At 34.3% G+C, this 17,603-nt stretch overlaps 1 protein-coding gene across 3 annotated transcripts in view; it reads right to left on the bottom strand.

Annotated features, from left to right (window-relative positions):
• The window catches only part of LOC136026338 (E3 ubiquitin-protein ligase MIB2-like), a 124,082-nt gene extending 106,479 nt beyond the window's left edge, over positions 1-17,603 (bottom strand). The window contains exons 1-3 of one of the 3 annotated variants that reach the window (XM_065702774.1): positions 17,499-17,603; positions 6,323-6,561; positions 3,257-3,428 (exon numbers count right to left, since the gene is read on the bottom strand). In XM_065702774.1, coding sequence (XP_065558846.1) covers positions 3,257-3,428; positions 6,323-6,545 — 395 coding nt within the window. In that variant the 5' untranslated portion in view covers positions 6,546-6,561; positions 17,499-17,603. Of the gene's footprint in view, positions 1-3,256; positions 3,429-6,322; positions 6,562-12,525; positions 12,668-17,498 lie in introns of those variants that run through there. The other 2 variants (XM_065702772.1, XM_065702773.1) reach the window with 2 other exon arrangements.

Raw genomic sequence — 17,603 nt, forward strand, 5'->3', positions numbered from 1 at the left:
TGTCATGCTCCAAAAAACAACCAGTTAGCCAGCCTTGCTGCTTTAATATAGCACATAGCTAAAATAGAAAATACCATTGAAATAGAAATAAGAAGGTATTTTGTATTGTCTACGGAGACAATTGCCCCCCCCCCACCTTACCCCATTGGTACCCTTGCCAAAGAAATCATTTGGTGGATGTTTAAGTTGAATAGCTTCAGATACTCAAACGATCAGATTCACACACAAGTATCTTCAGATAAAAATAAAAGAAAAAAGAAGAAAGCTTTTGTTTTAACAGCCAAATTAGACAATGCAACATATTAATATGGTCAACAACATAACTAGAGAAAAATTTATCGAACATAAGCAAGTAACAAATACCTAACAAACTTGTGACTACTCAGTTTACACATAAAGATATCCATAGAAAGAGGAATGAATGAATGAATGAATGACTGTATTTAAAGCCATTTTTCAGGCCGTATACATACATATATAACAACAAACAAACTAAATTATGTAACAATCGACTTTCGAATAACAAGACCCTTCCGGGCAAAATTTGCCACTGCTACTATATTTATTTTCGACGTCGACTTCAAAGTTCCAAGAAGGGGCTCACGACCATCCACCCCAAGAAAGCTCCCTCTTAACTCATTTAGCCCCTGACACCTGAAAAGAAAATGGTCTAGCCCATCAAGATCACCGCAAATTGGACAAGTATACCGCATTTCCGGGTGACACCTATTTTTCCAAATACTGTGAAGAGGGAGACAGTTTGCTCGCACCTGCATCCAAGACCTCAGGGATTCTTTTGGAATCCCTAATTTAAAATATAACTCTTCACCATAATTTTCTTTCACCTTATAGTAAGAAATTAAGCTTTCCGACTGGCTAAGGTCATTCCATCATTTCTGAATTTCTTGGTCTTCCAGCCTTGTTTGGATCTCTGAGAGAAAGGCTTTTTGATCTGAGATTGGGCCCTCTCCTCCATTGCATGCATACGATAGACCTGTGCTGTCCAGTAGTTTTTTGACATGGAAGGGCCATGACAATTTTTGTCCCAGGGTAAGTAATTCATCATACGCTGCTCTGATGAGTCTTGAGGAGGGACATTGCAGTATTTTCAGCCAAAACTTAATTAATTGGATCTGTCTATGTTTTCTCATGGAGAAAAGTCCCAAATCTCCCTTGATGAAAAGTGTGTGAGTTGTGGCGTGCAGACCGAGCATTCGTTTATAATATTGTAGCTGTAGTTTCTAATGAATTTGCCACTTCTAGGCCCCACACTTCCCCTCCATAGTGGAGGATTGGCCTTATTTTTGAGTTGAACATGTTTTTGTGCATCTTTAAGTCACCTATTCCCGTCAAATGAACAGCGTTGCCATTGCTGCTTTTCCTCGATTTGCCATCTTCGAAATATGATAGCTCCATCTTCCGTTCGATGTTAGATGGAATCCTAAATATATTGCCTGAGACACAACCTTCACAGCTTCACCAGTCAAATTAAAACTTTCTTCATCTTTATTTCCTGTTGATTGTCTACGGCAAAAAATCATCACCTCTGTCTTTTTTGTGTTAATTTCCAGTTTCTTTTCCTTTAAATATTCAGCTGTTAAATCTAACAGAGTTTGTAGCTCCGAATTGGATCTGGCGAACAAGGCAATATCATCGGCAAATAATAGTAATGATAATACTTTATTTCCAAGGTGTACAACTGGCGCCCACCTTTTTTAAGGTATTCGGCAAGATCATTTATAAAAATAGCAAAAAGTTTCGGTGATAGGGTACTACCCTGTTTTACTCCTTTTACATTAAAAAAAACTCTAGATATACCGCTTCCTGATATCTTTACCACATTTCTGGTCAAACAATACATCGAGAGAAGAACCCTTAAAAAGGGTGACGGAATTCCTGTTCCTAAAAGCGTTCTAAACAGAATTATACGGTCAACATTGTCAAATGCTCTACTTAAATCAAGAAAAGCCACGTACAACTTTCCGTTTCCCTTGCAATACTTACTAATCAATGCATTTAGAACAAACATTCGATCAGATGGTGAGTATCCTTTACGAAAACCGGCTTGCTCTTCTCTCAGAATTTGCCTCTCATCCAGCCATAATTCCAGCCTTTTGTTTAAGATTTTGTCCAAAATTTTTCCAAGACAGTTTCCTAAGCTGATTGGTCGGTAATTCTCGCGCAAACTTGCATCACCTTTCTTAAATAGGGGGATAACTACAGATATCTTCCAAGGATCAGGCCACTTTTTTTCTTTCATAACCAAGTTATACAACCCCAGAAGCAGAGGTAATAAAACTACTTGTAGTACGTTCAAAGCCTTTGCTGGAATTCCATCTGGTCCTGGCGCAGACCCACCTATAGTTTGTTTTATGGCATCTTCTACTTCTTCCCGCTGGATTTGGCGGCAAAGGTGATAATCTTCTTCCAGTAGGGGGTATTCAGTGTGGTCACAAGAGGGGGTTCCGACTTCTTCTGCCAGTTTTTCGAAATCGGATGGGGGCTGTTGTGTGCCAGATGCTGTACCTGCTTCTAGTTTCTCAAAGAAGGGGGGCCACTCGTCTTCCTGCGGAATACATTTGGGGAGCAGTCATTTTTTTTTATGTAACTCTTTTCCAGAATTCCCGGAAATCATTTGTCTTATAGAAATGCGCAAGTTCATTTTGTTCCCGCCATCGAAACTCTAGTTTCTTCATTTTTATCATTAGTTTATATTCTTGAGAGGTGACTCAACAATATAATAATTTCAAGTCATCAAATAAATTTAAGAACGGTTAATTGAACAATGCATACAAACAGCTTCATTCACGGACGCATGCTTGATTTTACTTCGGTGGGCCTGTTACCACAATAATCTTTAATTTTTAGGATTATGGCTGCTTTTTGTGTGTGTGTGCTTTTTTTCATATACTTCGCTTCTTTTTACGAGTGATAAGTTCGGGGCACTTGAGAGTAGATGAGTGTTAAGTCTGGAGAACTACCAAAGCTCCAGCCTTTTAGATACCTCTTGTTCCAAGCCAGGTCGTTCTGGAGGTTTCAGCATAATTCACATATACCTGAAGCTAAAAAAAAAAAAAAATTCCACATTTTTTGCTTTAATGTGACTTGTTGTCATATTGAGTCAAGTTTATGTTAATAAAATGTTTGAACTGAATTTAATTGAAAATATACTTAAAAATTTAGATAAAAAAAAACGCATGTACAATAAATAATTAAGTAAGCATATGATAACAATATAACTCAGCAGATAGCTTACCCAATAGAATCAACTAACAAGTATCTAACAAAGGCGTGAGAAGTATCATGTTTATCGGCCATATAGCAAAGGGTACAAAGATCATAGTTTGGGCAGACATTACATTTCCATAAGGTTCCTGGTATTCCATGCTTCCGACAATTATCACACAAAACTTCTGGATGACTTACACCTGGAATAAAGGCGTTAAAGCATAGTAATAAACTAATCTATAGCACAGAGGTACGATTAAGAGAGAGATCATTACCCCTAGATTTTGCAGGGACCGAAAAATAGCAAATGCAATATAAAAAATGAATAGAGTTATAATACTATAAATGGCAAATGCGCTATACAGACTTTAACTTTAAGGCATTTTTAAAATGACATGGCAAGACATAGTCCCAAAAGAATAAATTAGATTTCGTCTTCATAAGACAAACATTGGATAGGGGTTAGATACTAACCATCCCTTTGGTTCTATTATTTTAAAAAGAGGCTAGAGTTGATTTCATTTGCAGATCGTCAGAGGAGATTCATGGGCAATAAGAAAAATGTTCTTCATTAGTAAGAGCAGATGTTTTTCATTGCTCTCATCCTCATCTCATGGAATAATATGCGAATCCAAGTCAACAGAGAATCAAACAATCCCCCACTCAGTGGCTCAACAGCGTTATCAACCCTCATGAATCATGAGGGTCTAGGCTGACGGCCATCAGGCTTGTCTAAGTTATCATAGTTTAATGCAAAGAAAACAACTTAGAAAAACGCATAAAAATTTGTTTATATACATTTTGTTACGTTTTTACGAGTGGGACGAAGATTCGATGGGAGGGGGGAGGCTCAAAACTCTTCATCCCCCTCCACCTAGATATGACCTTGTTTATTAGTGTTAGGTCCAACTCTCTATGGCCCTAAAAAGTTTTAAATGAAAATAAGGAAGAAGACAATCAGATAATGTACTCACTTAGAAACTTTGCTTTAAGGCAATATGTAGCAGAATATTTCAAGAACAGCTTCCCAAAATTTTACATATGGGTGTGTACCCTATTTTTCATCAGACTGTTTTAGAGTAAACTACAGCTTGGCAAACTTTGCATAAAGACTAAAACTGATCTATTCATGAATATAGCATAATGCTGATGTTCATACAGTCAACCCCAACCCGTATTTACGCCACTGGAGAGCCTTTACTAAAGCGTCTAGACCACTCAAACAAAGGACAATATTACAGGTAAATCTCTCTAACAAATATGCAAAGCATGGCAAGAGAAAAAAACTAGAGAATAAGAAAAAATATAAGTCTTAAAAGCAATTAAGTTTGAATATTATGTGCAAGCTTAAAAGAAGCGTCTTGGCAAATCCTTCATTTCAGGAAGCAATTAGTAGAACAAGGGCCCTAAGCAAGAGCATACCCACCTCTCGGAGGTGTGAGAAAGGATTTCTATAAGTTTGATTTTAGAAAGAATGTACAAAGAATTACCTAATATGGTAGCATTTACTTTTTTATGAGTACTGGGAAAAAACACATGTCATAAGAAATTTATTGAATATTTCTTATCAATTCCAGAAGTCTCGGGAAACACTGTGTCCCTTTTCTTTAGGGAAGTTCACGGATAGAAGGGAAGAGCTTCTGTTCTGACTGCAAAATTGGAAAGGTAATGCAACATATTGTCACAAGTGAACATATGATAAGACAAATAGGCTACTCAACTCCTTTAATGTTTTTGAAGAAATAGGGATCTTTCCCAGAGAGCAAAAACTATTGAAGACTCGTACACAGATGTTCAAATGTTTTGAAATATATAAATAGCATAAATCCTCAGTACAAAACACGAAATGAAAGAAATTATTAAAAACCATCATAAAAAGGAAACTTTAATATTCAGATATTTTGAAGATCTGTTGCCTTTAGAGTAACCATTCTTCGTAGGAAACACAAAATGTAAATCAACTTCAACTAAGAGTGGATAAAATCAGAATTAAAACTAGATACAAGTTCAGTTCAATTTATGAAAGAACAAATATGAATTAAACAAAGTTTTCAAATAGAAACTAGCAATGCAACAGCATGTCAAATTGATCTATAGGATCTATTACTACATTAATTTTATCAACAAAAAAGGTTACACCAAGACATATATAGCATGTTATTCCCCCCCCCCACATGACACTAAATCCATCTAGCCTATTATATACCTTATATGCATCCATTTTTTTCACTCCAATAGTGGAAAATTTTAACCATGGTTAATATCTACAAACTGAATCTCAGAGGTGGCATTACAGTCTTTTACATATTCTTACATGCATGAAGGCATTCTTGTTCTATTCCTTTTTTTTTTATTTTGGTTCATTATAAGTATAAAAATGTATTCTTTGACTCTCCTACCTGTAAAGATAGAAACAATTTCATTACTTTAGAAGCATTTAAAAGATTTCCAGAAATTCCTAGTTTTTGTCTGAAAACAAGACCTTGTTAATGCAGAAATTTGTATAGTTGCTAGAAGATTTATTAATTATTTATAAATAGCAGATTTATTAATATTGCCGAAGGTAAGAAAAGGCCATAATACTTCTAAATAATATAACAGAAAATATTTAATTCATAAGGGAGCTATTTGATAGATGTTCATCCCTGTTAAACCTGACAAAAATTTGGTGGCTCCAAAATTTAATTTTAAGTGGACCTTTATGAAGGAGTATTCTAGTTCATTGCAGATTTATTGCCTCAAAGAAAGCCAAGTACCACTTATCCAGCATACTCATTCAAAACTTTGTTGTTGTTTTTTTTTTTACAACAAGGCTGGATTGAACTCCCCAGAATTGGTTTTAGGCTTCTTTTTTTTCATAAAGAGAAACTGCAGTTATTTTCAAAGTACTTTACCAGTCGGAGCAACATCCAATACCCTGAAATATTGTTACCCAATAATACACCATACTTAACAGATAGGAGAAGACTGGTCCAACTAAAAGGCTTTGATTGTGAGGCGAAGTCTGATGCCAGTAAAGTTTGTTTTTGGGCAATCTTTTTAAGTTTTCTAAAGAGGATGGCTCCCATATTCCTCCTTTATGAAAGTATTATACCTGTGGGACCATTATCCCAGATCCTTAAATCATAAGAATTCTGATATCCAATACGGTAGTTAGTTCTCCAGCCCATATCCCATTGGACAACAACAGTTTTATCTGGGAGATTTTCACTGCCATGTGTTCCTTTGTCAATCACTGTACCAACAAATCCTTCACCACCATCTTGATTACCCCACTTCCAGTCTGGTCCTCTTACGACCCTTACACCAACATCCATATTTTTATATATTGACCTGTAAGAAAGAGGGGAAAATGTCAGCTTTATTTTAAAATTACTCAGTTCATTGCACCATAGTCAACACAGTATGATTAATCATAGTCAATACAGTAGCACTGCCTTAGCATAGAAGAAAGTGTCTTCTTTGTATTACCTTTTTTCTCTTCCCACTTAGTATGGAAGGGTTAATTGAATAAACTTGGTGCTCATTTGATCTGAGTCCCTCGAACAAGGGCCAAAAATTATACAAGTTCCCTATTGTTCACATACAGGTTTTAGTAGAAACAAGGATGGTATGTTTGGCCTTAGCTGTCTGATTGGCTTGAAACTTTCATGAACTGTTCTCTAGGTTCATAGAGTCCCAAATTTTGCAAGGAAGGGCTTTTGGCCAAAAAATTGTTTGGCTCTGCCTGGCCTAAAACTTATATCCATAAGTTTATAAAATTAGGCCATTAAGCCTTAATGTACAAAAAAATAGAGGTTAAAGTCACATGATCCCTCCCCAAATTGGCCAAAAGCAGCATTTCCTATCAGATTGAAACTACTTAGTATACCCATAGGTCCTTAGCCCGAACAACCGCAATGCACAAAACAACTGAAAAACAATATTTTTTATAATTAAATTCTTTGATCTTGTCCCATTGGCTTAAAACTTTCAAGGATTGTTCTTTTTACCAAGGGGACCTCAAGTTATCATGGAGGACATTGGCGTCCAAAAAATAAGTCGAAAAACTTCATAGGCTACTCTTATAGGTTTGAAACTGACACTCTCAAGTCTTTAGATTAACAGGACCACAATTTGCAAAAAAAAATGGTTGAACACATCCACCCCACAAAAATAGGTGATTTCTTTCTAATCAGCTTTAAACTTATGGCCTTGAGTCCTTAGTAAAATGGGCCCTAGTCAAATAAAGTACTTAAATAGCGCTTGTTTAGTAGTGGAAAAGAGTGCGTTGGTATTTTTAACTGAAGTAGTTTCTATTTTATTTTGTTTATCTTTACTGTTCTGTATCTTAAAGCACTTAAATAGCACTAGAAATACAAAGAAAAAAAAAGCTACATACCAAGCAACTCTGTGAATGCAATATTTTTGTATTTAATGATTAAGATTGATAAGCTAGTTTTTTTGTGGCAAAACTATCATACTAAAAAACAGTTGGCTTTGAGAATTGTTTTCTTATGTGCAAGCTTCTTTCGTTGAAAAAATTAATTTTATTTGTCAAAAGAAGAGATTTTGCTTTTTTGTCATTGTGACCATAAGAAGCTAATGTAGTGACAAAGGAGGCCTGCAGAAACTTTTCAGGGATGGGGGCAGACATCAGAGTGATGGGTGGGGGCATGGGAATATACTTAGAATACATTTTCTTAGGAATAAATTTATTTTTAAATTCATTTAGAAATAATTTTCAATTAAAAAGAACAACTAACTTTACATGCAAAATGAAACAAAGCTAGATTTTAAAATGGTCACAAAGAAAATTCACAATAGCAAAAAAAAATTATATTCCATCTTACAATCCAGCTGTGAAATCGACCCTCTTTTTTCAATACCCCAATTCAACTGAACAAAATGGACAGGTTCAAATAAAAATGTTTATTACAAGAAAACATCATCAAACAGTTTGTGGTAAAAAACTGCAAGCAAGGAGGAGCTTGGGCCAATTTCCACCAAAACCCTAAAAACAGAATTTTGATGACAAATGACATGTTAATAGATTTAGATTTTTATCCCGATTCTAAATATATAAAATTAATTCAGTTTATTGTTACCACCTAAAAGCTACAAATATGAGAAAAATTACCTGATTTTCCAAAAAAGGGAGTAGCACCCCCAAAAAAGCAAGCAATATTAGTGGAAATTGTTTTATTAGGTTCATCATATCAGAAACAAATCAGAGAAAAAGCTTCGAGCTCTAGTCTACAAAATGTGGAATTTTGCATATTTTCCCCCCCAGACTAAAGATTGTGGATACATTTTTCCCCCGGGGTTGATCATATCAAACTGAAGGTCAAGAGAGCTTATTTAAACATTAATTAAAAGTTGGCATGCCATTTTTAAGCAGCCAAAAAGATTATGCCATGGGAAAGTGAGGTTTTCTGCCATGTTACAGCACCAAACAAACGATTTTGCCTCAAAGAGGACCAATTTACAATCAATCGAAAATTCTTACAAAGAATCAATTCAAAAACATCAAAAAACTCTATTTTATGCTTTCTAGTTGCAGAGGTAGTCAAACTAAAGTACTGAATTTAACTAAATTAATTCATTTTATTTTTGTAAAACTATGTTTAGTGATGTATATACTGTATTTATACTTCAGAGAATTTGTAGAGGTTGTGATGGCTTCAGCCATGTAGAGGTTTAAAAGTTACACCAAAGTCCTTACACCCCAAAATTTTGCAACAAAAATATCATTAAGCAAAAATACTGGCCATTGCAAATTTTGACAATAAATCCGAATTTTAATTCTTAAGCAGAAAAACTGAAAAATTGGGGTAGTACTAATCAATTTAAAATTATTAATATATACAATTTAACAGCAAGAAACTGGGGAGTTTAAGGGGCCAGTGCCCCACATTATATCTTGGTTAGACCTGGGCATGATTTGGAAAACAATCAGATATTAAATATCAAAATGTAGCTTTTTCAACTGAACGTAAGGTGCAGCTTTGAATTTAAAATAAACAGAAATCACAGCATTCCTTATATGATGGGGACTGTCTCCTCCATAACTCCTTACTTTTTACTATAAAGTTTAATGTTTTGTCCAAATTCTTTAAGAACATTTTTGGAATCACCATAAAAAGCAGATTCATTGATTTAATGTTATGAAAATTTAGGTTCTTAAGCCTTTGTTATTAATAAGAATTACTATTTACTTACCACTTGAAGAATTTGTTTGTTTGTTTGTTTGTTTTTTTTTTTTTTTTTTACTCCAAAAAAATCACACAGAGAAAGTGTTTGCACAAAAACAGAAGGAGGCCTTTCAATCACAAATTAGAACTCGTATTGCCTCTGTTAAGGTACATAACCTATTTGTAGGCAGTCAACCATGGGCCCCCACAAGTGTTTTTTCAATTTGCTATTATGCTTTTTCTTTACCACGCCCTCTTTCCTTTGGTTTCCTCATGATTACTAGATGTCACTGATTTCCAGGAGAAGCCCCATTTTTCCGTTGAGTCGATGTCTCTGGATTGGATTTGATATTTACCCTAAATCAAACGTCCAGGAAGATAAGATGGTAAAGAGTGTCCTGTAGAACATCTTGCTAGTGGTGTGACATGACTGTGGTTTGGCATTCCATGTTATGGTGCACTGTATAGGCCCAGATATGGTCAACTCCTTTCTTGAATACGTCTATGGTTTGGGGCTGGATGGTGGCTTTGGAGAGGCTGTCATAGTGAGGGACAGCACATACAGAGAAGAAGTGTCAATGCTCATGTCAATGGCAACAAGGGACTTGCAACTTCTTCGTGTAACCTCAAGAAATGAGGGGAAGACTGGAATTGAGAGCTTGTTTCTGCAGCTCTCAAGTAGTGATAGCATCTCCTCTCTTCCTTTGATAGACTACGGTGGGTTTAAATGAGTTGTTGGAATCATGTGCTACTCCCCTGCCCAACTTGAGATTTTGGGGATTGTTAAGGCAAGTGACTAGATTATGGACTTTGTTTATGTGTCTTTTGTTGGTGTTGTTCCTTCCCTGTTACTTCCTGGCCATGAAACCTTATGGGGATATTATTTTGCAGTTGATTTTGCTTTAAATTTATTGATAAATAAAATAACTCAAAAATCCACATATTTCATATTGAGTAAATACAGCAAAAAAAAAGTAAGTTCTTTGGTTGACATTTTTTAAAGCCAGGGAACTTGTTTCTAAAAACCGGATCTCTTTCAACACTTAGAAAAAGTAAGGTATAGCCCTTTTCTCTGCCCTTGAAGAACAAAGAGCTATAAATTGTTTTTTGTTGTTTTTTCTGTACTTTTGTGGAGGCATTCAAGGGAGCTGTGGACAAAGATTGGTCGTCTAAACCATGGCTTCGAGAATGGGATGCAGCCAAAACGTTGCCTGACAACGTTCTTGACTAACCAGCACCTACAGGATAATTCCTTATTAACTGGAAAATACGATGTAAGGTAATTAGTAACACTAGTGTGATTTTGATAGAATTGTGGATAAAAACATTATTCAAAATTATGGTATTAACCTACAAATGGGACTATTGAGAAGGAAACATGTCAAGAAAATAATTCTTAAGTCATAATATACAGAAAATATTGTAGTGAACACATTTTGGAGGCTGTTCCACTATAATTTATCATCACCACCCCTTTTATGCAGGTATCTAGCCTAAATTATATATTTCCCATGTATCACTTTTGTTTTAATCCATGAGCCTGTAAATACTTACAAAATCAAGAAAGCAAAAAAGACATGGGATCTATATAATTAGGGCTATAAAATTGCACATTAGGGGGGTTTGGGGGTAAAGCATAGTGGAAGTGCCTTTAAAATGTATTTATTTTAATTTTTTGGCAAACTATGAAGTAAGAAGATTAACATGTTCCCTTGTCAATGGCCCCAATTATAGGCAAATTCTAAAATGATTTTAAAATGCAAATGAAAATGGAAAAAAAACTAAGAATCTGATTAAAATAAATATTTTACATATTATGAAGTAAAATCTAATGTTTTATCATTATATCCTAGAACTATATCTGGGATCATAAGGGGCTAGGAGGAGATTAAACTGTCAAAAAACACACATTATATTCAGAAAGAGCAGAAAATCAGGAATCCAATTATAGGCACAACTTAGCCTATATTCTATTAGCAAGTTGCCCTTATAAGAGCCAATGTTACAAAGGTAGAGCATTGGAGGACCCTTGAAAACATCCAGGCACCTAAAACAAGGTTACTATGCTAAAGGAGATCCTAATGACAGATTTCTACAACTACTTACAACAACTCACTGGGACACCAAGCTGCCTGAGGCCAATACAGCTATGCATGCTCTTCTTTCACCCCAATATATTCAAAGCCTCCCTCTTTCCACACTCCCAATATTTCCCACTCGCTTTAAATCTTTCATTATGACATCCTTCCACCCCATTTTGGAAACTTGGGACACACCTCCACCCCACTTTTCTTTGACCCTAGATGGTTGGCCAAGAAGGACAATCTGCCATCCTTCATCTGAAAAATTTGTCCTAGCCATCTCATCTTTTCACCATTATAGCCCTAAAAAGTGGGATTGAGCAATATTTTTTGAACAGCTTGCTACTTATGATATAGTTAGTCAATTAGGTACCTAAAACAATCCATAGGCAATTTCTGTCAAAAACATACACCAACTCCTCTTGTGTTTTTTGGAGCACTCACACTTCAGAACCATACTTAACTGCTGTCATCAGTGTAGCTTCCAGCATTCTAATCTTGATTCACAGACTTATCTTCCTACTCTTGCAGACTTTTTTCAAATGTGAAGAACACCCTGAGCATTGGCTATTCTATTTTTACACCTTCACTTTGCCCACCATCTTTAGTAATAAAATCCATCAGTCACTAGTAGCTCTATCAGTTTGTTCTACAGGGGCATATACCACTATGACTTATAGACTGCACTTTTTAGTCATAATATGAGTGACAAACATTCTACTATTAATGCTTTCCCCACCTTTAAAGACTTGGCAGGTTCCTTATTCATCATGAGCCTTACTCCTAGCCTAAGCACCCTATCCTTCCTGCCTAGTAAATTCTATATGTATCACCTAATTTCATGTTTTTCCTACCCCTGGGATATGTGATGAAACTCCAAGTATGTCCAGTTCGAAGTGTCTGAATTCATCAGTTAAAATGTTGACATTGTAGCTGTTTTTTAACATTGTTACGTTTTAATTTTCATATTCTTTAAATCATTGAAATTATTACAGCCTTAGGAAAAGCAATGGTCCCAGAACAAGTGTAGGATGGGGACTAACATATCTTTTCAAATCTATATGAAGCAGTTCATCTGGCTAAGAGCCAGACAGCAAAAAGTCCCAGGGACCTCCAGTTGAATACAGGCTTCGTGCAATCCTGGACTCATCTCGGTCAAAAGACAGTTTTCCACACTTGGTTATTGCTCTTCTATCAGCAAGAGTTGAAATCCTGCAATGACAATTTTAAACCTAGGATAATGTTTATATTTATTCATTGATTAATACCAAAATATGGTAAGCTTTATCAAGCTTGTCACACTAAACATTATAAAAAAGATTATGACGATGCTGACAGGTTAATGCACACATACAAATCTATGAAAAATAACCCACTACGAAAACATATAGGTCACAAAACAACTAATACAAAAAACAAATTATCAAAATGGATTGTGATAAGACCAAGCATGGAAATCTGTAGAGGCTAAACTACTTTTGAAAAACTGGACCATGGTAGTTGCAACTGTTTCTGATGGAAGTCCCTTCTAAATCTTCCATACTCAGCTAGATAAAGAGTTTTGGCCAATCTTTTCTGTGAACATGGTGGTTATATTTTGTGTTGGTGTTGACAGGTACTACTGTATTCTTTAAAAGTGAAGAAGTGAGTTGGAGTGGTATTATCAATGTTCCTGACAATGCAGAATTTATTTATTAGGGCAGCTGTATCATGTCAGAACTGAAGACTAGGCAACTGTAGTCTGTCCATTTTCTGGTTGTATGGTAGATGTCTCAGGTAAGGCATAAGTTTGGTGCCCCTATGTTGCACTTTCTCAACTCTTTCTCTATCTCTCTTATTAAGAGGATATCATACTGATGAACAATACTCAAGTATTAGACATACAGTGGATACATAAAGTGAAATCAATGACTGGAGATTAAACTTAGAAAATGTATGCTTTAGACATAATAATTGGTAATTTGCCTTATGGGTGATTTCTGATACATGTTTATCAAATTTGAGACTTGAATCAAAGAAAACCATAAGGTCTTGAACACACCCCATGCTTGAACTTGATTTACCATCAACCAAGTAATGGTAATATTGAGGAGTCCATGCAAATAGTGCACTGCATTGCACTTGATTTTGTTCATGAGCATAAGAGTTTGCTGCACACCACCAATGCAGAGCAACCAAATCCTCTTGAAGTAAGGAAATCTCATGTTCATTCATGACTGACCTGTAAACTTTCACATCATCCACAAACAATTTTAATGTCAAATTGTAACAACACATGGTAAATCATTGATAAAAAGGCAGAAGAAAACCATCCAAAGATAACTGCCTTGTGGAACTCCACTTAAGACAGACATAGGTGATAACAGAGCATCACCTACTTCAACCTCTTGGGTTCTATTTGTAAGATAATCCATTATCTATGCTTTAGTTTGCAGTCAATACCATATAGTTGACATTTATTTATCAAAAGTGGGATAGAAACTTTGTGACACCCTTGGGAAAAGTCAATATAAATACAATCAAACAAAATACCATTATCTGCCATTAACTGAAAATCATTAATCACCTCCAGAAATTGTTTGTTACACTTACAGAAACCCATGCTGAGCTGAATGCCATAAGTTATTTTCTTCAGAATGTGCCTGGATTCTGCTCACCAGAACTTTCGCCATTATATGGGAAAATATTAATGTATTTGAAATTGGTCTGTAATTTTTAAAATGGGGAACCATTCTTGTACAATTGCCTAATGATGGTTCTTTTTAAAGCTTAAGGACATACTACACACAAGAGACAGAGATTAAAGAGATAAGTGACTGGTCCAGCAAGCATTGATGCAAGTTTGCACAGCATCATATTTGAAAATCCATCAATATCTGGTACCTTTCCAGGATCAAGATTTTGGAGTGTTTAGTAAACCTGCTGGACCAAAAAATCTGAATAATCAAATTCTTTTGTTAAATATGGTGGAGTGAATTGAGCATTAATATAATCTATATACAAAAGAGTTTCAGGATCTATAAAGGAAGTGGATGATAGGGCTTATGAAACTTGATTCCTTCTTACATACTTCCAAAATCTTTTTGGGCAACTATGGACTGATGCAATAACATTCAACTCAACCTCTTGATGACTTAGATAAAGGAACTTAGTTGCTCTATCTCTTTTATATTTTGATGATGAATCAAACGTTTTAAATTTTACATGTCCATGCCACCTATCACATTTTTCTTTTAGCATTTGTACAATATACTAAGGAAGGAACTGTCTATTTTTGGAAAACTGTCTGCTCATAGACATTGGTACATACCAATCTTTACCTTCTGCAAGGGCCTGCTTAATCAAATCAAAGTACACATCAGTGGTACCCTTACATTGCTGTAACTTCTCTTGGATAGAAAAAGACAAAATATAATCAGAAAATGCAATGAAATTTGCTGTACGATGATCATATTTGGGAGAAGTAATTGGAACATCAGCACAACCCAAAAAACAATTTAGTAATATCACCAATACCAAATGATTGATTTTTCCTAGCAGTGGTAAAAACTTAACACTAGCAATATCTTCAGGTGATTTTGTAATTACAAGGTCTAAGACCAAAGGGGTTGAATTGTCACACAAATGAGTAGGATTTTGAATGTGCTGATACAAGTCAAGCTCTTGTAAAGTTTAAAGGAATTGATTTTCAAATGACTCACCAGAAAGTTGCATTGTAATTGAGGTCCAATCAATAAAGGGTAGTTAAAGTCATGAACTATTAGAAACTTAGAACTAAGTAAAGAAACAGAGAACAAATACTGCAATATTTTTTTATTATTAAGTGTAGACAATTCAATAACAATAGGACTATGATAAATGGCTACAACTCAAACAGCACTTGTGGACCCAGGGAACTTCACATCAACAACTAAACATTCACTTATACTCAAAGAGATTGTGTCATTAATTTCCACATACTTCAATGAGGTATGAACATACAGAAAATTCCATGCTTATAATACTGTTACATTGAAATTATATTTAAAGATCCTTTCTGTTGACTGGGGCAATGGCTCCTATATTAACAGACTAGGTTAAACACCATAACTTCTATTAACCTCCATATTAACAGACTATTCAGGTAGGCTAGCAAAAAAATAAACTTGTCTCAATGGTCAAAATTGCACCCTGAATCAAAATTTGATGAAAATCTGAATCATTGCATCAGAAATAAACTTTACTCTCACCTCTCTCTCTCTCTCTCTCTCTCTCTCTCTCTCTCTCTCTCTCTATATATATATATATATATATATATATATATATATATATATATATATATATATATATATATATATATATATATTATATATATATATATATATATATATATATATATATATATATATATATATATATATATATATATATATATATGTATATATATATATATATATATATATATATATATATATATATATATATATATATATATATATATATATATATATATATATATATATATATATATATATATATATATATATATATATATATATATATATATATATATATATATATATATATATATATATATATATATTATATATTTATATATTTATATATATATATATATATATATATATATATATATTTATATATTATATATATATATATATATATATATATATATATATATATATATATATATATATATATATATATATATATATATATATATATATATATATGTTAAAATTGGATTCAGGATGTAATTATGACTATAGAGATAAGTTTGAACTTTACCTCCATCCTCAATATGCAAATATTAGGCCTACCCTTAATTTGTATATATAGGGGAGGGAGTAAAGTTCATTTCTTATGCAAATACATGTTAAATTTAGGATAGAATTCTGACTATAGAGGTAAGTTAATTTCTTAGCTACCTGAATAGTCTGTTAATATAGACATTACCCCTAACCTCTTACTTCTGATTAATAATATATTTATGCCTATAAATAGTGTGCTATTATGGGGAGGCAACCCATGATAGATAACTCAGCAGTAAAATTCTAGTTTAGTGACTTTTGGCTATCTTGGAGAGGGGTTAGGTTAGAAAAATTGAATTTTCAGGGATTGATCTATAGGCTAAAGTATATCCTGGGAAGGTATTTTAAAGTACCCATCTCTACTCCTTCTCTCTCTAGAGGGCCCTGAAATTCACCTAAATGACAGGTCTATACCTATTTAAATTTTTCAAAATTTAGGAAATATATTTGCATATCTTTAAAACCTTATAAATTGGGATTCAGCAAAGTTGTGAAGCTGAAAACAATTGTTTGTACTTCATTTAAGCAGAAGATCTATTTTTCAAGGTTTCACTTTTATAACACACATAGGCTATTGTTAAAGGTCATCAAAGGTCAGGACCCTTTAGAGGGAGAGGGAGTGGAGATAGGTAGCCTACTTCAAAATACCTTCCCAGGACATACTTTAGCATTTAGACCCATCCCTGAAACTTTCATTTTCCTAGCCTAACTTCTTTCCAACATAGCCAAAAGTCACTAAATTAGAATTTTAGTACTAATTCTTGCTATTTTGGAATGGGACTAGGGTAGGAATATGAAACTTTCACAGGTAGGTCTACAGGCTAAAGTATGTCCTGAGAAGTTATTTTAAAGTAGCCTACCTACCTTTACTTGTTCTCTCTCTGGAGGGCCCTGACTTTAGATGACCTTTAAAAATATTGGGTAAAATTCTAGTTGAGTGACCTTTTCAAGATGGCAAAAAGTAGCCAAACTAGAATTTCACTGAGTTGCATTTTCAAGGATACCGAGAAATTACTCAAATTATCGAAATAAAATAGTTACAATGAAAAAAATAGTTACATAAATTTGCTTTGTAGGCTTAACCTAAGTGCCCCTGGTCACAGCAATTAGGCCTAGCCTACCATAAAAATAGCTGTGTTATATTGAGGACAAACCAATGGCATAGAGCGAAGTAATATGAAAAATCGAGAGAATAGAATGAACAAAACCTGAATAGAACAAAACGTTATCCACTTGGACGCTTCAGCCCCCTTGAGAATATTTTTCTTCCATTTCTTCATATAAGATACAGGGTTGCCAAAAGTTTTTTGGAC

Source organism: Artemia franciscana, chromosome 4 (genome assembly GCF_032884065.1).
Source record: "Artemia franciscana chromosome 4, ASM3288406v1, whole genome shotgun sequence".
NCBI lineage: Eukaryota > Metazoa > Arthropoda > Branchiopoda > Anostraca > Artemiidae > Artemia > Artemia franciscana.